The sequence below is a fragment of the Oryza glaberrima genome, chromosome 8 (assembly GCF_000147395.1).
Source record: "Oryza glaberrima chromosome 8, OglaRS2, whole genome shotgun sequence".
Taxonomy (NCBI): domain Eukaryota; kingdom Viridiplantae; phylum Streptophyta; class Magnoliopsida; order Poales; family Poaceae; genus Oryza; species Oryza glaberrima.
This window is the reverse complement of record NC_068333.1, coordinates 7,039,793-7,067,547: the sequence shown is the minus strand read 5'-3', so window position 1 is coordinate 7,067,547 and position 27,755 is coordinate 7,039,793. Positions and strand designations below refer to the sequence as shown.

The window sequence follows — 27,755 nt, the reverse complement described above, 5'->3', positions numbered from 1 at the left end:
TGGCGGGGCCTGTGCGTGATGCGAGGTTGGCGTGCGAGAGCGATTGGGGCAACGGGGAGGAGACGCGCGTGATGGCGCCAGGTGGCACCACCGGAGAGGCCTCCGGTGTGATCAACACCAGACGAGGCCCTACGTCCGACACCGGCGAAGCAACAAGGGTCGTTGGGGAGGGAGAACCTCCGATAAAATTTATAATTAAATAGTTTAAACAATAAAGATGACACTAGAAAATTAAGCACGGTTGTATCCTTAAACCAGGACTTGTATAGGACATAATCCAGATTCGTTGTACTAGATTATGTCCCATCCAAATTCTAAATTGGGTTTTTTTTTAAGGACGGGGAATATATACGAACCAATTTTCTTACACCGATGATAAAATTATGCCCATGCATCTTTAATTTATGGCCTTCTAGAATCTAGCTGAGCTTCACACTACGATCATTGCATCTATCTGTCGTCGTCCCTCTTGGTAGGAGTACATCGCAAGCTACTCCTACAAAAGTGGGTGGTCACACTGCCTTTTTAATGGCGGATGATGACGTCACGTCACAGCGAAGCATCATCGGTGACTATGGACACGTGGCGGGGCACCTATGGACAGCGATCAGAGAGGGGTCACTGTCCACGTCATCCGAGGGGTGGGGCCCACGAGGCAGTGGCCAACTGAGCTACGGATGGCTCTCCCAGCTGGCTGGCTGCCACGTGGAAGTACGTACGTCAAGTACTGGAATACTGTGTGTCCATCCGTCCTGTGATAAAGGGAATTAATTAATTAAATTGACAAGGCCGGTCGGTTTTGTTTGTTGGGCTGCGCCGCCAATGCAGGGTTTTATAAATGCGTGGTTTTTTTTTCAGAGGTACAGTACTAGTAGTACTAAACTCATGTGCAATCGTCTTTGATACTTCATAATATTATCTTTAATGTTGTTTGGAGCGGAGTATTAACAAAATCCACTTATACACTACCGAGGTCTCACCGAAACTGGTTTTAAAAACGGTCCTAATGATTTAATGATCCTCTCACGGTGTCGGTTAAAGAGCCGGCACCGAAGATTTTTCTTTTTAAGAAGTGATTGCATGCACACGCATGAGGTATTTACGGTGATTAATCGATCTTCGATCTATACATTGCCACTATTCTATCCCATACTTCTTCTCCGCACTTAGGCTGTGTTCTTCCCCCTATTTTTCTAACCCACCTCTTTCGCTTTCCGCACGCACGCTTTTCAAACTGCTAAACGGTATGATTTATTCAAAAAAAACTTATATGAAAGTTGTTTAAAAAATCATATTAATCCATTTTTTAAAAAAATTAGTTAATACTTAATTAATCATGCAATAAAACAAACTTCGTTTTGCGTGCCAGGGAGGAGGCAACCCCTCCTCCAAACCCAGCCTTAGGGCCGGTTTAGTTCGCGAAATGAAAATTTTTGGGTGTCACATCAGACGTTTGACCGGATATCGGAAGGGGTTATCAGACACAAATGAAAAAACTAATTTCATGACTCGCCTGGAAACCGCGAGACGAATCTTCTGAGCCTAATTAATCTGTCATTAGCACATGTGGATTACTGTAGCACTTTATGGCTAATCGTGGACTAATTAGGCTCAAAAGATTCGTCTCGCGATTTCTTCCTTAACTGTGCAATTAGTTTTTCTTTTAATCTATATTTAATGCTCCATGTATATATCCAAATATTCGATGTGATGTTTTTGGGAACTAAACGGGGCCTTATATTAGACAATACACATGCTAATTTTGTGTCTCTTGTGCCTCTCCATTCTAAATATATTTTCTCTATTTTTTAAATATATAGAATTGTTCGTTTTTAAACATATGTTTAATCATCCATTTTATTACTATGTAATATCATTTATTTTATTGGGACTTATTTTATTATTAAAAGGTAATTTAAGTCTAACTTATACTCCTTCTGTCTCAAAATATGATGGATTTTGGTTGGATCGAACGCATCCTCATAGTACTAGCATGTGTCTTATACAACTAGAAACCCGTATATTTGGGATGTATGGAGTATTTTTTTTATGTGTATTGCAGTTTTAATAAAATGATTATGTCTAGTGGTTAACAGCATCATATATTTGAAAACAAAGGTATACGTGGTTAAACTATACGTTAACGATATGTATATGTACGGAGACATTGGAAAAAGGGGGATGACATACAAAGCTCTGTGTACTATTGTAGTAAGTACTCCCTCCGTATTTTAATGTATGACGCCGTTGATTTTTCGATCAACGTTTGACCATTCGTTTTATTCAAAATTTTTGTACAAATATGAAAATATTTATGTCATGCTTAAAGAACATTTGATGATAAATTAAGTCATAATAAAATAAATAATAATTACATAAATTTTTTTAATAAGACAAATAGTCAAACGTTGGATAAAAATCAACGGCGTCATACATTAAAATATAGAGGTAGTAACATTTTGTTATGGCGCTATGGTCTTTGGCGTGACCAGACTAGTGGGATACATTATTCAGACAAGTGCTAGATGTCAAATTTACTTTCTGAAGATCGTGTCCTCGTACAAAACGACAATTATTCGGAGGGAGTAATTGCTAACGGCATGTTCTCACTAGAGATAATTAATCACATGATATCTATTTAATTAGAATACTTTCGGATATAATTTTTTTCTTAATATATCCAGTCAACAACAACCTTCTGGTCAATCTCACGAACCCGTACAAATATGGTTGTTGAGTGCTGATAAGAAATAGTGTTAGTAAACCTTTGAAAATATGTGTCCTGTAGAAAACGGTGACAATGTGCTTTGGACCAAATGTTAGCTGTGCAGATCTCCTGGAGAAAAATCGTCAGGACGCTCTCAAAATTTGACGGCTGCTATTTAGTCGCATCGATCGTTTCTTGATTCGTCGGAAAATATTGGACACTCGAAACGTTGATCATCGATGATGCTGACAAGCTAGAGAAGAAACAACAAAACCGGATGGTTTCTGAATATGTGAGTACGTCGTTGTTCAGTTGATCAGTTCTAAGACTACAGGTCAAAGTGGGGCTAGTTCGGTCTTTTGAATTTTTGACAAGGTAGCAAATCAAGGCTGTGTTTAGATTCAAAGTTTGGATCCAAACTTCAGTCCTTTTCCATCACATCAACCTGTCATACACACACAACTTTTCAGTCACATCATTTCCAATTTTAACTAAAATCCAAACTTTGCGCTGAACTATAAACACAGCCCAAGTGGTCTACCAAAATCGTCCTACCGTGTACGACGTCATTTATACGTGATTTTTCAACATTTATTTGTGATGACCTTGACATATGTAATTCTCACGTGATAGCTTAATTTTAACACCAAATGAACATCATCACCCTTCTAAAATAAATCATACTAAGGTCTTGTCATTTTTTTCAACTCCAAACTTTAACTTACCTGTTTTCTGTTAGCACGTTTTTTAAACTTGTTATATGATTCCTTTTATAAAAAAATGTTATAGGGTTGGTTTGGTTTGTGGCCTAAATAGACCTTGCCAAATTTTATCAGTGCCAAATTTTAGCATGACTAATTTTGATAAGGTAAAATTGTGTTTGGATTAAAGTCAAAATAATCTAAGTTCACTATTGAAATGGCCAATTTTCTTAGGCATGCCAAAATTTGGCTTCAAATCAAATAGACACTAAACACTATTGAAATTGCCAAATATTGGTAAGCCTAATTTAGGCCTCAAACCAAACCAGCCCATATATAGAAGTTGTTTAAAAAAATAAGTAAATTCATTTTTCAAGTTTGTAATAGCTAAAAGTTAATTAATCATGTGCTAATGATTTTTCTCGTTTCGTGTGCACTAAAAATCTCTCTCAAAACTCATGAAACGAATGTAGCCTAACACGAAATATATAATCTGGTCTCCAAATAGCATGACATATAGATACATTAGACGAAAGCCGGTTTTCTTTTTTAGAAAAGAAGAAAATTAATTATTGAAACAACATACAGGTCTGATGGTATCCACATCAGACTCTAACACTGTAACACACAGAAACACCCATTAAAAGTTTGAGCAAAAATCGGAGAGTACCACATATGCCAGCTACCATCGACCGACCCATGCAAGTACCCAACCGTGTGGGTTCACGGTGGCCATCCATTTTTACCCAACAACCTCAGCTTGCCTGCCTTCAATTCGATCCCTCTATCCAGGTGCGGCCCACCGTTTCGTGTCCCCAGAAACCATGGGTCGTGGGGCCCACATGGCCGGGCCGGCCTGGGCCCACGCAGCAGGACACAGCTGGATCGAAGAAGGTTCCAGCTGTTCGAGTAGCAGACTTAAGTCACTCCAGTAATTTTAATTTTAACCTCTCTTATTTATTCTAAAATAGATTTATTTTTAGTTATCATTGTATCGGAATTTATAAAAGTAGGATATAAGTTTATTATGAGTAGATAAATAGAGTAATAACTTATTAGGAATTGATAAATTGATGGTTTTAAAGATTTTGATTTTGTATTGGTATGTGTGGACTGGAATAAGTGAAAAGTAAATTTATTTTGAGATAAATAGGGCAGCTAATTTATTGTTCCGCAGTCGAAACTGTAGAACTGTTGCCATAAGAAAATATGTAGTACTACTACCATATGCTTGTAATTTTTTCTTCAAATTTCCAAAAAAAAAAAGATCTCTTCAAATTTGGCGCTCTAATCGATGGATTTCATATATGTTGTGCTGAAATTTGTGTAATTTACAAACACTTTTATATGTAGCAAAAGTCCATGTACGGTTTCTTGGTTGAAATTGCACACCTTACACACGTACGAAAAGGAGACAGAAATATTTGTTGTGTTGGGGGATATACAAGCGTAGTCAATCACATGACCACTCGGTGACTCGGAGCGTGTTTTATCTGGTTTATTCCTTGCATTGTAAAATGGATTATTTACTTTATATTTTTTATTTTTTAAAAAATTCTACTACCTTATAACTTAGATCACTTGTTTTAAAATATTTATTAAATTATTTTTTGAAAAATCTCAATAATCTAAAACGAAAGTGCCGAAGTTACTGTTGACAAATAATTTGCATAAAAATCCACATGTTTGTTAGTAATAGTGCAGTAGGAGTATTTAGGATCCTATCCTCGACAATACTGCAGCGAAGTGATGAAGCTATATATATATATATCCGCTACAAGTAATTAATGCAATCAATCTTGCAGAATTATTGTAGCTACAATATTTAGTTATGACACTGATCTGAATGGTCAATTGTACTGTAGCATAGGTACTACGGTAGATGATACATTGCAAATCAAACAGTGTAGAGGATGGCTGTGTTGTGATGCACTGTTGCCCTCAACCCCATTTAGCTACTGCCTATTAATTGGAGTACGAATTGCTTATGTTACCAATATGAAAAATAATCTATACACCTACTAGTAGTCAACAAAATTAACCACTCAGTTTCATGGGTTTTTTGGCTGCTCTCTTCATGCTCGCTTTACAAAGTGCAACCAAGGTTGTGTTTAGTTCCTTCAAACTTTTAAAAATTCCGTCACATCAGATGTTTGGACACATGTATGAAGCATTAAATATGGAAAAAAAATCAATTACACAGTTTGTATGTAAATTGCGAGACAAATCTTTTGAGTCTAAATACGCCATGATGTAGTGCTACAGTAAACATTTGCTAATAACGGATTAATTAGGCTTAATAGATTCATCTCGCAGTTTACAGGCGGAATCTGTAATTTGTTTTGTTATTAGTCTACGTTTAATATTTTAAATGTGTGTCCATATACGTCAAAAAAAATTTGGCCAACCAACTAAACACGGCCCAAGTTCAATAAATTATTTATAGTAATTCATAACCTATGATGGTTTTCATCTAGAGCAAATTTGGAAAATATCAAATATGAGTTACAAAATGCTATCATATATTAGAATGATATATTGGACATGAACCCACGTATCAATGACATATACGATGGTACTTTCCAATATTGTGATTTTTAATGGGTAACCAGCAAACTGCCAATCTAGATTCATATCCAAAACACAAAAGAAGAGGAGAAATATCTGACTGTTGATGGGATACCTGGAATGCAGTCAGCCACGTGATCACCCCAGTCATTAGTGTTGACAAATAATTTGCGCAGAAGTCCAACACATGTTAGTAATTAATATTCTCTATGTTCTAAAATTTAAGCTTCGATCAACAATTGTTACGTTAGGATATCATTTATTTGATACAAAAGGATAATGATAAATAATTTGTTTTGAATAGGAAGCTAGTAAATTCAATTTTATGTTAAAAAAATGCTCTATCAAGGTAAATGTTGGTCAAAGTCTTATCTCTACAAAACAAAATATGCCTCCCTTTTGCGATGTTTTTTTTCTCTTCTGCCTTAGTGCGTATATAACACTCCTTGGAATCAAAATCACAAGTACAACTGAAATTATATATGATGTTGCGTTGGGTTTTGCTCCTTGCGTACTCTAACCCTCTTAAGAGTTTTGATTTAACTTGTCGTAATTAAGCTGCCATAATGGCCTGTCATCCATGACAAGAATGGCTCACGTACTCCTTTGTTTTTAATTAACTTTGGTGCGATCTCCTGATAGAGATGGTGCAATAATTGGCAACCAAAATGTTTCTTGGCTAGAAATTGCTCAAAATCTCCCCATTTTTCTCTGGTGGTGTTGAGACTGCATGGGAGATCTGAAAATGTAGTAGCCAGCTGCCATGACCATTTCCATGCTGCTGGAATTAAGGACCACACATGTCCACATCTACAATAGGGATCTCCATCACTCTCTATGAGTTATGATCATCTCCCAACTGAACACTTTGCACATTTAGGGTCCCTTTAATCATATGAATGAAAAAACGGAGAAATAAAAAAAACATAGGATTCTAACAGAAATACAAGTGTAAAATAGATATTGTAAAACACAATAATAATATAGGAATGACCGTTTGATTGGACCATAGGAGAAGAGATAAAGACTCAATGGATTGTTAAAGTTCCTTCAAAACTTGTATAGGATGAGGCATTCCATAGGAATTTCATAGGATTTCATAAGATTCATTCATTTGATTCAAAGGGCTATATAGGAAAAATTCCTATATGAATGAAATCCTATAAAATTCCTATGAATTTTGTTTGAATCAAAGGAGGCCTTAATCATTTTTTCACTTAAAAAAACAAGAAATCAATTTACATTTTTCATGTAACTCCTTAATTAACTTTTTTATAATAAATATTTGAGTAAAATGCACCGGTCATATCACAACTTGCGAGGTGGGTGCAGTTTAGTCATTCATCCTGCAAATTGCTCAAATAAGTCACTCATCTTGCTTCGATGGTTCAAATTTTACTAAATACATTGTCATATGGATTATTTGTTTTCAAATTGGAGGTCGCATTGACCTAACATTATGCATTTCTTAGCCATGTGGGCAGAGCAAGCATTAAAATTACAAATTAACACTCACATTTTTCATGTATATGCTTACTCCTGCTTTCAATGAACACGACTATATTGTGCTTGGCAATCAATAACAAAATTTAACTTTAATTGGATTTTACTACCGGTAGTATTGCACGTTGGCTTATTTATGGATCAAATGACCATGTTTGCAAAATAAATTAACATAGCATATAACTTCATTGCGAACACCCGACACGACACATGTTTTATGTGATTTGCACCCCTAGAACAAGATGAGTGATTTGTTTGATTATTTTACAAGATGAGCGACTAACTTGCACCCACCTTGCAAGTTATGGTATTAGTGGTGTTTTTTACTTAAATATTTTATTAAGTAATGAAATTACATCCGGCCTCTGCACTGACCAGGGATGCGGACCGTCCACTTTAGTTAACTTCCAAAAGGAAAGAGACCAGAGAACAGTGAGAATTGCACGTGTAAAAGACTTGTAATCCCTACACATATATAGAAGGCTATAGCTGCAGAAAGAAAAGGATAAAAAGGACATGTTTAACAAATTCCATGAAAGTCAAGTCCATTTAATCTAATTTGGCATGTGAATTGGAGAGAGAGAGACTTGGTTGGTGGTGACAGATGAACAATTGCTTCAGGTTCTTGCCTGTCAGCTTGTGGGTTGTTCAATTGCAGGAAAGCTCATTTATGCTTCTGTGCTTCTGCTGCCTGCATGCTTGCACCGGAGTATCAGTTTGTTTAAATATCCCTAGTTAATGTTGGACCAAACTTGTCTGAAAGGCTTGCGGCTGATCAACTACTTGCTAACTAAAGCAATTGCAACTCATCATTCCATGATAGTACAGTGCAAGGTAATGCAAGAGTGATTGGTGTAACAAAGGCCCTGTTTAGATCCGAAGGGCTATTAATAGCTCTCCGGAATCTTGCTATTTAGGAGTATTACGTAGATTACTGACAAAACCCATTCCATAACCCCTAGGCTATTTTGCGAGACGAATCTAACGAGGTATATTAATCCATGATTTGCTACAGTGATGCTACAGTAATCAGCCGCTAATCATGTATTAATATACATCATTAGATTCGTCTCGCAAAATAGCCTAGGGATTATGGAATAGATTTTGTCGGTAATCTACGTTTAATACTTCTGAATAGCAAGATTTCGGAGGGCTATTTAATAGCTCGGAAGATCCAAGCAAGGCCAAAGCTGGCCATGGCCAAAGGTACACGCATGCTGTGGTGAGTCATGTTTGGTGTATTGCTCGTCTGCTCGAATCGCTGCTTGTTTAGTTTAGTACCATACCATAGTGACGAAACCTGAACAAGTATTGGTAGTTGGTACCAACAATTCTTCGATCGATAAGGTAAAGTTGTATTCAGTTTGATACCAAATTTTAGTCAAAACTTTGATTAAAATCTAGAAAGTGCCAAATTGAATATTGGCACTGCCAGTAATTTGGCTTTAAAATAAACCATGTCCATTATTGAAACTATCAAAATTTTGATAGGGCATGTTTTGGCTTCAAGCTATCTAAATGTTTTGAAACTATCAAAATGTTTTGTATCATTTACATTCTTGATCTTGGATACAAACTATCTCGGTACTCAGTACAACAAATAGAAGAGCAGAACACCTGCAAGACTAGAATGGAGGAGAAGGTTTGACATTGTTCATTGGAGAAAGTGATTTCTGCTTACAAAGTTTCAAGTGACTTGTTTCAAAAAAATAAGTTGTAAAAGCCTGAAGATCAGTACTTCATATCTTAAAACGTTTTGCTCACAAACATGAAGCAGCTTTGGACACAATCACGGGGAAATATTGATCCAGCGTGTAACCGGATTGACAAAGGTAAATGGTTCCTTTGTTTGGCTCACAAATTTTGTAACAGGAAAATGGAAATAATCGATCACTCAAGAAAATTAAACTTATCAGTGCATCAGTTCAAACAGCACATGAATTCTAACTGCTACCTCAAACCAAGCCAACATAATAAACTTGGCAGGAGCACATCTTATTCCAATCCAATGTAATAACACAAAACACAGAGCACTCCTATTCCTATTCTCTAAGCTCTAATAGTGACAAATACAAACAACTCTTTAACCCGGAATGCAATCGTGTTTGCAAAGTGGGGCTTCAATCTTGCGAGTAGATGGTGAAATTTCTAGCTTTCAACATGCCAGCTTGTACTAGTGTTGACATCCTTCCAATCAGTAAAAATGATGGTTGTTCCTTCGGAAAACATGTTTATGCGGCAGGCTGGGAAGTGGGAACTAATAACCGAAGTATGAATCTGGAGAAAACGGTGTTGCATTTCCCAGGTCCTCCCGAGCACGCAATGTCAGGCATTACTAATAACGATCGAAGAATACTAGAGTTTCCTCTCTAGGTCCAATATCCATGTTGTCATATGACGAATTCACATGATAAATGGTAGATTCTTATATGTAGTCACGTAATAAGTTTTACGGCATCTGTTCCAGAAACAAGTGTATCTTCTATGAATGGAACGGTCTTCCATACTTTCAATCCTAGTGGTACTGAACCATTTTCAGAACCTGCAACATAAAACAATAAATAATGCAGTGATTGTAAGAACAAGAGAGAAAAAAAGTTCTGCACAAATCTCTCCTACTTATGGAAAACAAAAAGTACAAACCTCTTGAGTTGTCCTCTATACAAACCGCCATATAATAAGAACTGTTTAGCTCTGTAAGTGCAAACCGCCAGTTCTCAGAAAGATAATCACCAGAATCAGAATCATTACACACTTTTGGTGCCTGGAGGAATTCAATGGATATCAAGTCAGATTAATCGCTATGTTCAAGTGTTTGCTTCGTTGGTATAAAATGATCTATTATAAGTTGAAGAAACAGAGCAATAAAAACCTAAGACAATTTTCCAGATGAAATTTGCTAGAGATCCAGGATGAAATTTTCCAGATGAAATTTTCCAGCTGACAGTTAAGCCATAACATATGCTAGAGATCCAGGAGTGTCATACAACAGTGTGCTAAGATAATTCATGTTATATTTTATCCATTTGCACAATCCTGGTTCTCAACTTCACATTGGTGTACATGAGATAACAAGAAAGAAGAAAGTACAGTTACATACCTTAGTAATCTGAATTCGGCTATTTGTTTTCAATTGGATTGAAAACCTATTAAAAGGAGCACCTGAAAACCCCCTTCCAAGAGCCTTAACATATGCTTCCTAAAAGTTCAAGGCATAAGAAATAAGTAATCCATGTAATCATATCTTCTGCAACATCATATCGCCAAATCAGTGTTAATAACCTCTCTATGTTCTACATGGATCGATTTTATATCCAGAAATTTATGTGAACCCATTTTGATTTGTGCACTTTAAAATATTTTCACCAAATTCATATTTCTTGTTGCTACCTCTCCATGTTAACTGTTCTACGATATTCCAATTAACTAAATTCAAATGGTGAGAAGGCGTCCTCAACAATTTAGTGTTCCACAGAGGAATTGTTCATAAAACCACTACCTCCCCTGTCAATCATCATTTAAAACACATCCAACGGTGTTAGCATCTAAGGGCCCCTTTGAATCGTAGGAATGAAAAAACAGAGGAATAGGAAAAACACAGGATTCTGACAGGAATACAATTGTAAAACAGAGGATTGCAAAACACAGGAAAAACACAGGAATGGCCGTTTGATTGGACCACAGGAAAAACGCAGGAATCAGATGAGAGAGATAGACTCAGAGGAAATGTTCCAAGAGGTTAGACCTCTTGCTAACTTTCCTCCAAAATGTGCATAGGATTACCCATTCCATAGGAATTTTAAAGGATTGGATAGGATTCAATCCTTTGTTTCAAAGGCCTTCATAGGATTTTTTTTCATAGGATTGAAATCCTCCAAAATTCCTACATTTTTCCTACAAATCAAAGGGGCTCTAAACTGTTTGCCCTAGGTATGATATATTTACCAACTTGTCTATTGCATAAAACCAGCACAGTAAGTTACAGTGTACTTTGCGGCTGTATAAGATTAAGCGATCTTGTCAGTTGATCTCTAGCATACAACTAGAAAGAAGAACAAATCAGTCTGTTTAAACCAGGTAGTTGACACCCTCATCTCATCTGTCAACAACTCATTCACCCCAAGGCTTGTTTATTAGATGTTTGCCATCCAGATGGTGCCAGCATCTCATCTCACACATAACAGATCTAACTTCCCAAAGAAAACACTTCAAGCAGCTCATGGCCGCTGAAAGATGAAGTTGCACCGCAGTCCAGTCATGTGCTGGCTGATATCATGTCAAAGTGATGAAAACAACTAATAAACCAACCTAGTGGCAGTTTTGATAGTTCAGGAGTGTTGGATAGGATACCCACTTTTGGAGCTCAGGGGTTGAAACTTGAAAACTAAACTACAGCAATAGTTGAGTGAGATCCAATGGACTGGTTCCAAAGTAGAGGACAATAAATACCATTACCACTCAATGTTCTAGAAAGAGATTGATCAGCACTATCAATGACTGCAAAAGAAATAATAATAAATGAGGACAACGAGAGACTCGCATACTTTTAGGGTCCATAGTTTTATGAATTCCTTTTGCTGAGCATCAGAATCAGCAATTTTAGCTAGAGAATCAACTTCTGAAGTGGTAAAGTAACGGCGAGCAAGAGATAAAATACTCTTGGTTGTCTTTCTCTTCTTTTCTTCAACATCAATGCCAATCTGAAATTGATAAGAGCAACAATTAAAAAACTATTTTCACGTGAACAAAAGTACAAAGATTTCCTTTTCTCCCTTTTTTAGTGGTCATATGGAAAAGGAGCATACAGGAGCATCCATCGCAATGCCGCAGGCAATCAGAGAAGATGTGTGTGAAATATTGAAATGCAAAGGCCACTCCATATTGCTATCATCAGACCGCCACAATATCTGATTAAACAAGGAAAAATAATCTAAGACAAAAATTTTCGAAGTTTTGATCTCTAAAATCGAAACATTGTAAAGAGCAACTTCTTACCTCAGGCTTACCAAATTTATTCTTCTTAAACTCAAATGATCTTGGATCAATTTTAGAATTTGTATCTAGTCTAGTCCAAACAAACAAGCAGTAATAATATCAGTAATCTTGTAGTGCTATCCCCATGATATGTTTGAAGCTAACTAATAACAAGAAAGTATGCTTTTTGTAGACAAGATAGTGCATAAATTCAAACAGAAATTTTCATATGGCAGGTTGAATAAATGATGATTCTCATTGTCCTATTTCAATATCCCATCTGTTCCCGAATACATGTCAATCTAGCTTTCAAATTTTTCCTGCATATGTGTTACTCTACAATTTCAAACTTCAAGATGACTTCTCACAATTTAGCTGTTATATACCCCTTGCTTTTTAGTGACAAGTTTTATTTACATGGTCATTTACTACTCTAAACAAGAGCAATATACACAATTCCAAGAGCAACAACTGGTAAATAAAGGCTTTATGCTAAAAAAAAGGTAAATAAAGGCTTTGAATGAGGGCAGCACGCTATTTGCTAGGTGCTCCTAGTTATTGGTTATTGTATAAAACACCTAATTGGGATCAGGGGAGTGCTAGTATCATTTCATATCTTTCATTTATAAATGGGATTAGCTCAGTCCCATCGCAAACAGTTGTAAATCAAACATACAATGCGCAAATCAAATTTGGGGCCCAAGGGAAAATTGTCAATAACACATGGGGCAATGTCACTACCCGAGGCCATGACGGGATAACCACCACCAGGAGGATAACCGGGCGGCCTCGGCTCCTGGAGAAGGGATGTAGATTTAGGCTAGGGAGAAGAACATTATTAGGAGGGAGATATTAGACTAATTGATATTCATTACTTAATTGATAATAGCCACAATCACATCCTTATATAGATGGTATAACTTAACCCCTAAGTAAGGAATTAATCTTATCACTAACTAACTAATAATCTTATCTCTAACTTAACTGGTATGGGCTGCCTATGGGCCTTGGCCTTACGGCCCAATGCTCGGTATATCCCAATTTGTGATCTTCCAATGATATTGAGCAACATTGACACTTTATCGTGTTTATATCATATCATGTTCCATATGCATCAGTATTTAGGGCCTTTGCAAGTTGAGGCCACTGGATCATGAGTATTTGACTATAGCCAGCAGGCCCTAGGTTGTTACTTAAGCAATGAAGCTATATAAGTTGACACGAGAGGGCGAAATCTACACGATTGATCCTGAATATGAATTTGGGAATATAACAGACATGAATACACAATGAAAGGTGCAGGCTAATAGTCCAGTTTTCAAGCAAAGTTTGCATGAAACAATTGATTGCATCTAAACTGTAGTGTATAAAACAGCTCAATTTTCGTGTTAGAAGCACAATTTTTGCTCCAAATAGGCCTAATTCTTGCCATCATTAGTAAGGATTAAGAAAGTGTTGTCCCATAATCAGACACAGGGTTACTACAGGAACAAGTCTTATGTAAAATCTGGCATAATCAGTCAATAATTTCTGAATTGAAGAATTCTAAACACCAAAATGCTTTATTAAATGATAAGAACATGCATGAAAACAAAAATGAAAGATATGCACTCATCGAGACTCGAGAGACAGTTGATAGTTACATACATCTTGAGAGGGTAGTGCGCAGCAATGCACGCGACAACATAGCATCTTTCTGCAGCCTCGGCCCGTTCATAGACAGCGCGTTCTTCCTTTCGGAGGGAGAAAGGAGTTCCATGTACATATCCAGGTGGGAGTGATCATTCAGCTCATCAGGGCAAACATACCAAACATGCACCTCCCTGCAACATGCCCATTCCCACATGTAAAAAAGAAAAGGCACAGGTCATTCTCTCACCAAAATCACATCCTTCCCCCAACAGAAGGGAAAAAAAATACACTAAGTGGTACTACATCTTCAGCCTGTTTCTTGAGTTGTTGATGACTGTTCATGCCCTCAAAAAAAAAATCAAAATAGCAGCAATTCAATAACCCACAATCAAAATAGTTAGGTAGTACTAGTAGCAAGCTAATCATCATTGCGCCTGAAGACAGCATCTGGGGAGCGCAGCAAATGAAGGAGATTAAGCTCTAAGCCTCCCCAAGATTCTCCCACTCCCGACCTGCATCCCACCAGATCTACCACCACCACCAGAGAGAAGGGCAGTGCTTCCCCTCACAAAGGAGAAGCAGGGAGGGCACCTGCGTGACTGGAGAGGCGGCGGGGGAGGGAGGGAGGCGAAGGGGCGCGCGACCCCCGGCGGCGGCGTCCGCGGGGGCAGCGGCGGGGGGACGGGCATCGCGCCGCGGCGGAGGAGGAGGCGGTGGTGCATTCGTCGGGCGGGGGCGGGGCGGACGGTGGTTTATACGCGGGCCGGCGGCGGCGGCGGCGGCGGGGCCATCGGAATTAAAAAGCGAAGGACGGCTGGTTGGTTGGTTTTTGCTGACCGCCCGACAAGCTGACCTTGGGATCTCCGCCTCTAGTAGTATAGGGGGGCTCAGACACGTGGCAAGGCAGGAGGTTTTTTCTTTTTTTTTGGAAAAATAGATTACCTGAACACCTTCAAATTAAGGGAAATTCAATTTGGTTTACTTGTAATTTCTTCTAGGAGAAATTGTAACTTGGAGCCTGAGAAGTATCAAGAGAGACTATGGACATGTTCGGTATAGCAAAAGGGCATCCCAACGGGGCTGGTATTGATCGCCCGACAACTTACTCTTGGGATGTACTCCACTCTAACGTGTAATTGTAGTGTGCATATGGATTTGATAATTAGAACTGAGGAACGTGGTTAGAGGGGGGATTTTGAAAGAAAAAAGAGAAAGAACTCCTTTGCCACTGATTATCTGGACAACACGTTCAAAATTAGAAGTAATTAAACTTGGTTTAAAAATCTTGTAAGTTCCGACTTGGAAAAATTCCAAATCGGATCTAAGATATCTGAAGCCAAATTATAACTTTATTTGTAAGAAATTACATGTCATTCTAGCTTTCAAAATTTGTGTCAAAATATTTGTCATTCTCACATTTCTTTTCCTTCTTATCCTGCATCCATACTGGTAGTGATACTCGCATGAGAAAATCTAATACTCCTTTATTTGGGGGAAAATGATTCCCGTGGTGAATTGTTTTCAGATATGATTGTACATATAGCAAGCCATTTACTTTCTAGTTATAAAGCAACACATCGTCTCTATAATCATCTATTAGTACAGTGGTGAAGACGTAGGGCTACTACACCATCCATAAGGGTTCGAATCTTCGATGTGCCTAGATAGGGTACGGTTGGATCCCATATGGATGGAGGTGTAACCCGATGCCTTTTACAAATAGATGGTTATTTTTTTATGCATCCACTCCTTTTGTTTTTCTTTTCTTCCCACCATGACAGTCGATTGGCAAGTTCCCAATCTATGTCTCAACTGCTAAACGATACTTTTTTTAAAAAAATATATATACATAAAAGTTACTTTAAAAATCGTATTAATCTAATGTTTAAGTCTTTATTAGTTAATACTTAATTAATCATGAATTAATGAGTCGCTCTGTATTCCATGACCATAGGTTCAAACTCACCCTTACAGTGTTATGCTACAAGTTCGTTTTCATGTTCGCGCTCCTGTATTCATAGAGGCCAACTACCTTTTCATTTTTCTAGAAGTATAAGACCATTATAATGGTCAATCTTTTGAAGAAAGCCAAGCAGGACATAACCCGGGTTCACATACTCAATCGCTCGAAATTCCTAGCTTACGATAGTGTTCAACAATTTTCCATCTCTTCTAAGGAACACATGCTACTACTTCACAACAACATCTACAAAACAAAACACCGGCAAACCAACCATCTAAATTAAAAATCAGCTCATGAGAGATGGAGTTGAAGCTGCAGCTCTGTCAAATAGGTTGTACAACAGAAAAACTATTGAAATAAAAAGAACACATATCATCAGGTGGTCTGTCCATTGGCTTCCATTCCCTCATCTTCATTATCACCCTATCATACCAACTTTGTAGCCTGCCCTTCACCTCCTCTCTTTACAAGCTTTTCCATTTTAGTATTAACACCAACAATTTATACAACACATGAAAAGGAGACTTTATGATTACATTGTTAAAAATAGTAAAATTACACTGGCAATACATGAACTTGCAAGGTGAGTGCAGTTTAATGCATAACCTTACAAAATGCACATTGCACCGAATGAACTTATGGAGTATGTGCGTACATACAAAGGGCAAAGCTGTAGATGGCTACTCTGTGGAGTTAGACGCTGACTAGGATGCCATAGATACAATATATAAAATGGATGACACGTAGGCATATATGTGTTCACTCCAACTGTATAATAATACATTATAACCGTACAATACAATAAAATACATTGTATGGAAATATATGAAGAAAACACATGATAGACATGGATAAATGAAAAAAACACTAAATACACGAAGTAATTCAATATAAAATGTAATATACGCACTTTGGATGTGTGTATTCTCCTAATCAATGACCACTCCATCGAGATTGGCTATGGTATGCCTTTCTATCCTTTCTTCTCACGCACTATACAAGTTTATTATATGCTCTAATAGGTATTTTGTAAGTTTGTGTATTAGATTACACCCACCTCACAAATTCATGTATAACCAGCACAATTTACTCTTATTAAAAATATAGCCATTCGTAACCAGCCACATGAACCAGCACCTAGCAGCTAAAGTAACATTCCAAAACCCCTTTTCCTCTTACTCTCCCTCTCATTTATTTTTTTTATAGCTCTTGGAAATACCTAGGCATAGGCTAAAACCTCTCTAATTGTACACCGGACAAATCTAGCTAAGTAGCAATGAAACATGATGATCCTGTGTTCCACACACATCTTTTTAAGCTCTCCAACTCATCATATTTTTTTTCCTTATTCCTTAATCCTTACCAATAAAATCTTCCTCTCACAACATCCATTTTCTTATGGATAGTGTTTGTCACTTTGTAAAAACGTATGACATACATATTGTATGTGTATAATCCAAGAGGCTAGGATGTGTTCGTTTTCCAGTTTTTTGACCTCTACTAAGTACTCCCTCATTTTCCACAGACACACTTCCCAAACTGCTAAACAATGCATTTTTTTTCCAAAATATCTTCTATAGAAAATTTAAAAATTATATTAATTTATTTTTTTAAAAAATAATACTTTGATGAACCACGGACTCACGGAGGCTATTCCTTGGCTGGGCTGGGCCGGGCCAGGCCCATTATACAGTGAGCATTTTTAGGGCCTTATTACCCATGTTTTGTCCATGGAAAAAGTACACCGAAGGTCCCTCAACTTGTCATCGAATTACAAAATCGTCCCCAAACGTAATACCAGGTATATGACATCCCTCAACTTACAAAACCGTTCAATTTATGTCATTAGGTGGTTTTGACCCTGATTTTGTCCGACGTGGTGGCTAAGTGGGACCAACGTGGGTCCCACATGTCAATATGCCACATCATCACCATCTCTCTTTCCCCTCCTCGGTTCCTCCTCTTTCTCACTCTTCTCTGCCCCTGACTATAGGCCGGCCGATAGGGCAAGGCGGGAGAGGATCGGAGGAAGGTGGCGCCGCGGCGGCCCGACGGAGCTCTGCGACGGCCGAAGATGGGCCTGGGGAGGCGGTAGCGAGGCGGGAACGGCGCGGGCGTGCAACGGTCGTGCACGTGCGTCGTGGGCGAGCGCTGGGTGGCAGAGCTCGAGGAAGGCGAGGGTGTGCCTGCCGCCACCTCGTCGCTCACTGCCGCGTTGCCGGGCGCCAGATGCCCTTTCCCGCCTCGCAGCCGCCGCCGCCGCCTCGTCGCCTGCCGTCGTGCGCTGGATCTCCTCACCAGCCTCGCAGCCACCGCCGCCTCATCGCCCGGCACAGCATCGCCCATCGTCGGAGCAAAGTGACAGGGAGAGAGAGAGGAGGAAGGGAGAGGAGGGGAAGAGATATGGTGATGATGTGGCATATTGACATGTGGGACCTACGTGGGTCCCACGCTGACTCAGCCGCCACGTCGGATAAAACCGTGTTAAAACCACTAAAGGACCTAAATTGAATGGTTTTGTAAGTTGAGAGACGTCATATATCTGGTTTTACGATTGGAGGACGATTTTGTAATTCGATGACAAGTTGAGGGACCTTGGGTGTACTCTTTCCTTTTGTCCATTGTAGTTGTGTAACTTGACTGACATTGTTAACCTCCTCTTAAAAAAAACTTGACATCGTTAACCATGAAAAACTGTACTGTCCTGAAAAAAATACCATGAAAAATTATACGACGCCGTGATGACTTGGAAGTACTTTAGCATTGTCTTATCTCTCTATATATACAATATAGTATGAAAAACTTAGACTATGTTTCGGGCTTTCGGCTCATAGAGTTGGAATTAATCTATCATGCACTCAAAACGACGTGACTTATTAGTACATTCTAGCATTTTGTAATTCGATGACAAGTTGAGGGACCTTCGGTGTACTTTTTCCATGGACAAAACTTGGGTTATAAGGCCCTAAAAATGCTCACTGTATAATGGGCCTGGCCCGGCCCAGCCCAGCCAAGGAATAGCCTCCGTGAGTCCGTGGTCCATCCAAGTCAATGCCGTGCGGGCCCCACAACCCCACCGCCCACACACACCCACACACGTCCCTCCAGATCTCGCACCCCCATCCGTCCCACTGACATCCCGGCCCCACCATACCGTTGCCGGCCTCCTCCTCGTCCTCTCCCCCTTCTTCCTCCTCCTCCCCTCGAAACCATTTCAATTTTTCAAATCAAATCCAATCCTCCTCCTCCAGATCTCTCCACCCCACCTCCGCCTCCCATGTCCGCCTCCTCGCGCTTCGATCTCCGGGTAAACCCTAACCCTAGCCTCCTCGCAGATCCGCGCGCTGCACCCGCTAACGATCGGCCTGTGACTTCCTCCCCCTTGGCAATGCAGGCCTCGTCGCACCCGCACCAGCACGCCATCGGAGGCGGAGGCGGAGGCATGAGGTGAGGCGCGGGCGATCTCGTCTCCTCCGGGGTTTCGGTTTTGTGCTTTTGCACCTTGGGGTTTTTGAGGTTGGGGTTGGGGTGGCGGTGGCTGATTTGGTTGGTTGGTTTGGTGGTGTGTGATGTTTGTGTCGCAGTGACGGTGGCGGTGGCGCGGCGGCGGCGGCGTTCGCGGACGCGGGGAACCTCGAGCACTGCGCCAGGTACCTCAACCAGACGCTCGTCACCTTCGGCTTCCCGGCCTCGCTCGATCTCTTCGCCACCGACCCCGTAGGGTTCCTTTTCTTCCTCCTCTCTCTCCCCTCTCCTGATCTACTTTGCGGATTTTGGTTCTGATTTCCCTAGTGCCGTGAGATTTGTGGGGGTTTATGGCTTCGTTTTTCTCGGCGGTTTGAGTGGCCTCATTTCTCTTCGTTGTAATGGACAATGTGTTGGTTGTTTCTGATATTTCGAGCCCGACTAGTTTTTACTCCACAAGACCCGTTTTCTGTATCGAATTTTACGATTCCCAAACATTTTCTGCTTCTCGTTTAGAAATCTCCGCGGGCTCTCTTCGATTTTCCTGTAAATTTTTGTTTGATAATGTTTCTATTCGGAAATATAACATGTTTTTTGGGTGTTAAGTGAGCCAGTCTTAATGTAAAATCAGCCATGTGCTTGTTTACCCAAACCTTTTTCATTTCTGCACATTAGGTATCGATTGCGAGAACGTGCAACTGCATCTATGCTCTTCTTCAGCAGCGGCAGCGTGATATTGAGTTCCGGGAGTCTACCAATGATCTGCGTCAGCGGTGAGATGTTTCCCCCCTTTACCATTTACTGCGTCCATGTTTAATGGAGTTACTCGAATGTGCTCAGTTATTATTAGTTAAGAACTGCACACCAGATCTGGAGGTTTGCACGGTTTACCAATGCATTAAAGTGCATGATGCCGACTGATAAAGATAGATTGGTAATTGCTAATGGGGGTGAAAGATGATGTTGTTGTTCTTTTTTGGGTTAATTAGCACCAAAGTTTTAAGTCAGTGTTATTAAACCTGAAAAATGCCTAATCGAGGTAAACTGTTTGTGCGCATCTGTTATTTTTGGTGGAGTACAAGGTACTGCAAAACTAAAGTATCTCTTTTCCTTTTTCTATGAGATTTTGTAGTGCTTTCCCCATGTGCCTGTTCGTTTTGTGCATGTTAGCATTGGCTCTAGTAACTTGTTTCCTTGTACTAAACCCCAAAAAATTGCCTGTATCTACTACTCTTAGAATAATGTATGTGAGATTAGGCTTTATCACATCTAATAGTTTGATTTAAGTTAGCACAAGTTTAGTACCTACTGTTCAGCTTTTATAGCTTTGTACTGTCTTTGAATCTTGATTGCTTGCCTGATAAGTTTTGCCTACTGAGTATTTTGTTTTTTGCCTTCAAATTGAAAATACGTCTGACAATAATAAAAGACTGTCCTTGGCAACGTCCCACCCTAAAATTCTTTCCCCTGACAGTGCCACTCTCTGGCATGAACCAATCTTGTCAGCACCTAATATGTAGCCTTTTGGTTCTTTCTCCTTCCAATAATGGTTCCTTTGGCTCTGTAATTTCTTCTTCTCCAGCCTCAACCTGTGTGGATTGTAATTGCAATTACTAGTTTGTCTAATATAACCTGCCGACAATGTGAATTATGCATTAAGATATTGTCATGTAATTAGGTGCACCTAACAACTAAATGTTTTGTCCTTTTGTCATCATTAGTTGCATCTATGTAGTACAATTTGTTCGGATCTATTCCTTCACAGTGTTGATATGATATACCTTATAAGGCATTATTTGCTTGCCATCTGTGTTAGTGTTAGGCTCACGTGAACATATGTCCCCAATCGGTTTGTTCATTCCAATGTATTTACATGTTCAGTTGGTGGAAAAACTAATGAAGTTGATAGCTACATTTTTAAGGCCGTAACTAATTTTTTTTCCCCAGTTTGTTGTCTACATGAACATCAATCCGTTACACTCTGATTCCATAAGTATGATCTCCATCTAGTTGGGTGACATCATTAATGCAATGGATTGTAGCATTTAATAATTTTTAAGGTTCTACCAAGTGTTGCTTACTTAATCACTGAGATATATGTCTAATGGATACATGACTCATAGTTTACAATGTTCAGTATGCAGTCTGATATTTCTAGATTAGAAGCCAAGATTGAAAGAATGGATGCTCAATTAGCTGCAAAAGATCGCGAGCTGGCCACATTGACTAGAACGGTTTGTTCTTCTATCAATTCTTGTTTGTATTCTTTGCCAATCTTGAACTTCTATTTATTTCTTCTGACCACCAGGAGGCCAAAAACACTGCAACTTTGAAGGCTCAGATTGACAAGCTGCAACAGGAACGCGATGAGTTCCAAAAAATGGTTATTGGCAATCAGGTAGAATTGCCATGCCATAGTCTTATTTTTTTAGATCAATCTGTTCATCTTGCTTGCTTACTTTGTTTTCGGAGAAGTTATTAATGTGTATACTGATGGGACCAATATCTTGCTTTCTAATTTTCTTTTTAAGCAAGTACGTACCCAGCAAATTCATGAAATGAAGAAAAAAGAGAAAGAATACATCAAATTGCAGGTATAATTGTTGTCTTTACAAATCTACGTGGTGATTAAATACGAGTTATTTTCATAGATTGACCTTCAGCTCTTTTGCAGGAGAAGTTAAACCAGGTATTAATGGAGAAAAAGAAGGAATCATCACGTTCAGGAATGGAAATAATGAACTTGTTGCAGGTGCTATACTTTTGAATGAGCTCCATATTAATAGTCTTAACTCTGAAGTAACTCTTCTATGGAGGCCTTCTCATTGACCCTTCAGTTTAATTAAACAGAAAGAAGGACGGCAGCGTGGAACTTGGAGTGGAAAAAAGAATGACAATGATTATTACAAAATGATTGTAAGTGACTACGCGTTATGTTATACATCTCTCTGATGCATACCGTGTACCTGATTGAATATATTGTAATGTACCTTGAGTGAACATTCAGGTTGATGCCTATGAGGTAAAGAAGCAAGAGTTGATGCAAGAAAATGCTGATTTGCGAGCACTATTGCGTTCGATGCAGGTAAAACCATAACAGGATGCCACTTCCACATCATATTATTCCTTTCATGCTAGACAAATATATGCTAGCCATTCCTTAGATCTCAGTGGACAATGGGGAAAGACAATTTTATTTTACTACAACAATTCTCTTTTGCACATCCTTTGAAATGCCATTATTTGATAGGTGAAGAAAATGTAGTGATATTTGTGGCAAGCAGCACATAAGGAGTATTGAAAAGGGTACATTTTTGAGTAATAATGTTTTATCTTAGATGGATATGCGCGAGTTCCTCAATGCTCCAAATGGAGTTCCACAGCCAGCTGTTGTGGGCAATGGACGACAGGAGGCAGGATCTCCTCAGTCTCCACTTGGTGGCAAGACGGTATGCATTCTCATTCTTCATTACATAGTTTGCTCTTGGTATCTGTCTTCTTCTAAAAGTCTTGATGATTTTTCTTCATTTATCAAATAATAATAAAAAATTTTGGTGTCGCATGACTTCCCCTCAGTTGGTCACATGATCACCATTTGATTTCTTTGCGGTTCCCTCCTGCCAGGATGTCTTTGATTTGCCCTTTCACATGGCTAGAGACCAGATTGAAGAGAGTTTGCGCACTAAAATGGCTTCCATAAAGGTAGAATGACTGAATAAGACAACTCACCTGACCCCTCATGGTTGATGCTCCAGCATGCAAACTTTCATCATTGATTCACTGTGCTCCTTTCAACTTTGAAAAAACAAATTACTTTGCAGGCCCGAATGACACAACTTCAAGATGCCCAAAAGGGTGCAGAAGTGACATCAGAAGCTACCGAGCGGGAACTTGAACTTGAAGCTCAACTAGTTGAAGCTAGAAGCATTATCCAGGAGCAGGTATGTTGTCTATTAATCTTTCCTTGCATTTTCTGAACGGCAATGATGCTGAACATGGTAATCAGTTTATCACAGTTCCAGTTTATAGTTGACATGCATAAATGGTAGCTGCCTTGACTAACGTACACTTGGGAAATGAATATGCAGGCATCCCTCATGTCCAAGCACTTTACGAAGTCTGATAAACCAAGGTAATCTTGGTATTTACTTTCTTTGATGTACAGACCAAAACTCCAATAATTTCCGGATTCTTACAATAACAGGAGGTTGAGTGGATTGGATGCTGAGCGTGAGGCGGTTGCAGCTCAGGAGGTGTAAATTATGTTTGTGTCGACCTTCACAGGCTTCAGCTATCCAAGGCACGTCACGATGCCAACCTTTCATCGAGGTCTCATGTGTTTAGTAACCACCAAGCTTCCTCCTTGGTAAACCTGTTGTTGCCATGGTAGCATGACTTCTAGGCGTTCTCTGTGTAGTATTATGTGCAGGAGCATCTCCTCCGCTGTTGCTAACTGCCTGCCTCTGACTGTTACATGTATCGCACTTCTACTGTTAGGGAGAACAGATCAATGTAGCTATTATGGCCTACGAAATAGGCATCAATACCTTACTTACAGAATTGTTATTCCCTTCTTTCAAGTGTGGAGCTAGTTGTGGCTGTTGACCTCTGGCATTCGAATTTTTGTGATGAAATGCTGTAATTTTCACCTGTGGCAAGCTTCATTGGGCGCAATTTGTCATAGTGCCAAGTGAAAGGTATTAATGCTACAAGTATGTATCCAGGACCTGTTCCGTTATAATTACAGCGCCTGATCAGCTCAAATTAAGGGTAAAAAAATGTACATGATTATCCTTAATTACAATGAGGGTTGCTTTGCATTGCAGACTTGCAGTATCAGTATAAGCACCAACAGCAGCTTGCTGGGAAATTTACTTACATAAGCAAAAAAGGATGCCATCTGAAACTCTGAATCCGTGTACCACATTTCTTCCTGCAAATCTAGCACTATACTTGTACAGTACGTGTCACTGGGTGTGTAGTATATATGTACAATAGGTCTAGAAAGCTACAGTGTGTATGTGTTTCTGCTGTTTTGTATGGACAACTTGACTGAAAGTTTCTGAAACCAAATGAGCTGCTTGGCCTCTCTTCTTCAGGTTAGCAAATCAAAGTAGACATCAAACCCCTGCAAGGATGCACTCCTCTTGAGCTTCTCCAGCGCCCGGTTCTGCAGCTGCCTGATCCTCTCCTTGGACAGCCCAAACATGTCCCCGATGACATGTAGCGTCTTCGGCTCGCCGTCGTGGATCCCGAATCGGTGCTCGATGATCTCCTTCTCCCTGGGGCTCAGGATCCCCAGGAAGTCCCTCACCTGCTGCCTCATCATCATCCTGTCCACACTCAGGTCAGGTGGCTCCACATTTGGGTCTTCTGTGATCTCCTGCAGTTCCATTTCAGCTCACAGTTTTTCAGATGGTTTAGCGTGTGTTTAGTTCACGAAAAAAAAAATTTTGGGTGTCACATCGGATGTTTGACCGGATGTCAGAAGGGGTTTTTGGATACGAATGAAAAAACTAATTTCGTAACTCACCTGGAAACCGCGAGACGAATCTTTTGAGCCTAATTAAGCCGTCATTAGCACATGTGGATTACTGTAGCACTTATCTACCCTATCATAGACTAATTAGGCTCAAAAGATTCGTCTCGTGATTTCCATACAAACCGTGCAATTAGTTTTTGTTTTTATTTATATTTAATGCTCCATGCATATGTCCAAAGATTTGATGTGATGTTTTTGGGAAAAAAATTTTGGGAACTAAACCAGGCCTCAGTTGTTGCATTGCAAATGCAGTTCTTTGGCAGAATTAAGATGGCAATGGCACGAAGTAAAATGGTAGTTAGTACCTGGAAGGTGACACCCTCATCTGACCAGACATGATCCTGCATCGACCGGGGTTTCCGGGTTTTCGCTCGGAGCTTCGCAAGCTTCTCGATGGTGATGCCGGCGCGCCTCGCTACGTTCGCGTTGGTGGGTTGCTCCCCTTCCATGATGCATTCCATCCTTGCCTTGCCCACCTTTCTCAGAAGCGCATACACACTCTCCTGCAAGCAAAGTGTACATCAGAAAGCACATTCAGAAAAAAAAAAAAAAAAACAGTTCTGAATGTTGGGATGGAGATGTCATGGTAAGTTTCCGTGCTTACCGGTAACCGAATTAGTCTTGAGTTCTTGAAGATTGACTTCTTAATCGATTGGCGTATCCACCAATATGCGTAGGTCGGGAATCGACACCCCTTGCTGGGATTGAACTTCTCAAAGGTCTTCATCAACCCACTGCATCCATCCTACAAGTTAAAGAGACATTTTCAGCATGAAAAAACATCATGGCATAGGTTTTAGAAACATGTAGGTCCAAGAGAATGGATGAAACCTGAACAAGGTCCTGGATGTCAAGACCATATCCTTCATACTTCCTAGCTACATGAATCACAAGCCTGAAGTTCGATCGAGCCATCTTCTCCCGGCACCGTCTTCCGGTGCGAATAGAGGACTGCAGCTCCTTGCTGCTCATCCCTACAGCCTCAGCCCACTCTGCCAATGTCGGCTCACGGCCACATTGAACTTCTAGTTTCCGGTGAGCCTCCTCTATTTTCATAAGAATCTGATGGGATCATCACATCTTTGAATCAGAGATGCTGAATTAATTAATGTTCACCTGAGCAGTTCTGAAAATAAAGATGACAGGGTAAAAGTAAGGCTTTGCCTGTATTTTACTGAACAAATGTCTCTCCTCTTTTGCTGTCAGGAATTCCGTCGTCTCCCGATCTCTTAGGAACAGCTTGAAAGGCTCATCTGGTTCAAGAACTCTGCCATACTTCTTTGATTTCTCTTTCTTCTTCGAATTGTCAGCGCTGCAGGAAACATCAGCGATCGATGCTCGAGGAGCATAACGCCGCTTGGATCTCCTCTCGAGTAACCTCGTCGATCTAACGAACACCTGACCCTTGCTCTGCAGTTCTTCATTTGACTTGCTCGAATCCACACTGATCATAAAACACACGGGCCACGCATTAGAACAAAGAACATGGTAATTCTGCAAGCCAACATAAACTGTCAATGTTGCAAATAGAGTTCCTATAATGAAGGAGGCAAACCTGTAAAGTTGCGATGCTTTCAGTTGGGTTGCTAAAATGTCTGTTTCTTCTGCTAATAATGCCACGTCCTTCGTCAGAACCGCTGAAGCTGTACCAAGATCCGATCTTTCGCTAGACTTTACGGACAATGGTGAAGAACTCACAGATGTAGAGCTGCCAAGAATGACTCATCAGTTGATATCAGAATAAGCAGAGAAAAGGAATTTGCACCTGAACATTAATGAAAAAACAAAACAGATACATCGAAGTTCAAGAACTTCAAAATTACACGGAAGCTAGAGGAAATAGGAACCTGTACCTGAATTCTGGATGGTAAAGGACATGGCTTTTATCATCTCTCAGATAGATGTCGAACTCATTCTCTTCCCTCTCTTCAGCTGGTAGCTTCTTCCCTGGTGCGTGTTGTTCCAAAGCCTTAATTTGAAAGAAGAAAAAAAACAATCAAACACGAAACTAATTAAGCACCGATTAACAACAGGGGGAGCCATTGATCGAAATGCATGCAAAGTAACTAGATGGCTCGTCAGCAAGATTGGAAGCAGCTGTATGATTTGGGACGAACCATGTCGAGGAGCAGCTCCAGCAAGGCCTTCTCGCCCATGAGCGACACGGCGGCGTCGTCGTCGTCGTCCTTGGAGCGGCCGTGGACGTGCTCCTCCGGCTCCGCCGCCACCAGCGACGGCGAGTAGTGGCACGCCGTCGACGACGCTCGCCCGCCGCCGGTGTCGTGCACCATGGGCACCACTGTCGAGAACGAAAACTCGTTTCAGAGCTAAGCCGATCATTCACATCATATCATCACAAATCAAGAGGAAGAGAGTTTAGTATAGTATAGATACCAGTGGCGCGGGAGGAGGGGGACGGGGAGGAAGACGAGGAGCAGGAGGCGGCGGCGGGGCCGCCGCGGAAGGCCGGGGAAGAGCTGGCGAAGAGCGGGGACGAGAGGAGGCTCCGGCCGCCGGAATTCATCAGCTCCGCCGCCGCACCTACGTACGTTCTTGGATGGATGGATCGAGCTCACCGTCACTCACCGAGACGTCGCTGCTGCTTCGTCGCGCGCGCGATGATTTTTTTCACTACCCCACCCAGCCACTCAGCAGCATGCAGCTGAGCTGAGTGGGGCGTGTGAAGTGTGAGGGGGGGAT

General features: G+C 40.2%; 3 protein-coding genes across 4 annotated transcripts; 1 reads left to right on the top strand and 2 right to left on the bottom strand.

Moving 5' to 3' along the window:
* Positions 1-9,362: 9,362 nt before the first annotated feature.
* Positions 9,363-14,912, bottom strand: LOC127782634 (uncharacterized). 2 transcript variants are annotated; one of them, XM_052309903.1, is made up of 8 exons: positions 14,677-14,912; positions 14,101-14,276; positions 12,475-12,539; positions 12,285-12,386; positions 12,024-12,179; positions 10,580-10,678; positions 10,123-10,243; positions 9,363-10,021 (listed from the first exon to the last, which is right to left on the bottom strand). In XM_052309903.1, exons 1-8 carry the CDS (start codon positions 14,805-14,807, stop codon positions 9,915-9,917), a joined length of 957 nt encoding a protein of 318 aa, XP_052165863.1. In that variant the 5' UTR covers positions 14,808-14,912; the 3' UTR covers positions 9,363-9,914. The 2 variants fall into 2 exon arrangements, with proteins under 2 accessions (XP_052165863.1, XP_052165864.1); XM_052309904.1 differs by lacking the exon at positions 14,677-14,912 and having other exon boundaries at positions 12,475-12,544; positions 14,101-14,229.
* Positions 14,913-19,224: 4,312 nt separating this feature from the next.
* LOC127782002 (uncharacterized) lies at positions 19,225-24,127 on the top strand. Its single transcript, XM_052309076.1, has 15 exons — positions 19,225-19,355; positions 19,443-19,495; positions 19,633-19,765; positions 20,189-20,286; positions 21,651-21,747; positions 21,822-21,911; positions 22,045-22,107; positions 22,188-22,265; positions 22,364-22,429; positions 22,521-22,598; positions 22,852-22,962; positions 23,138-23,215; positions 23,335-23,454; positions 23,602-23,645; positions 23,718-24,127. The coding sequence occupies exons 1-15, from the start codon at positions 19,326-19,328 to the stop codon at positions 23,770-23,772; spliced, it is 1,194 nt and encodes a 397-aa protein (XP_052165036.1). The 5' UTR covers positions 19,225-19,325; the 3' UTR covers positions 23,773-24,127.
* Positions 24,128-24,228: 101 nt separating this feature from the next.
* On the bottom strand, positions 24,229-27,740 carry LOC127782001 (RNA polymerase sigma factor sigF, chloroplastic). Its single transcript, XM_052309075.1, has 9 exons — positions 27,450-27,740; positions 27,173-27,354; positions 26,909-27,024; positions 26,611-26,763; positions 26,220-26,499; positions 25,887-26,117; positions 25,660-25,800; positions 25,361-25,558; positions 24,229-24,896 (listed from the first exon to the last, which is right to left on the bottom strand). Exons 1-9 carry the CDS (start codon positions 27,577-27,579, stop codon positions 24,609-24,611), a joined length of 1,719 nt encoding a protein of 572 aa, XP_052165035.1. The 5' UTR covers positions 27,580-27,740; the 3' UTR covers positions 24,229-24,608.
* Between the last annotated feature and the right edge of the window lie 15 nt (positions 27,741-27,755).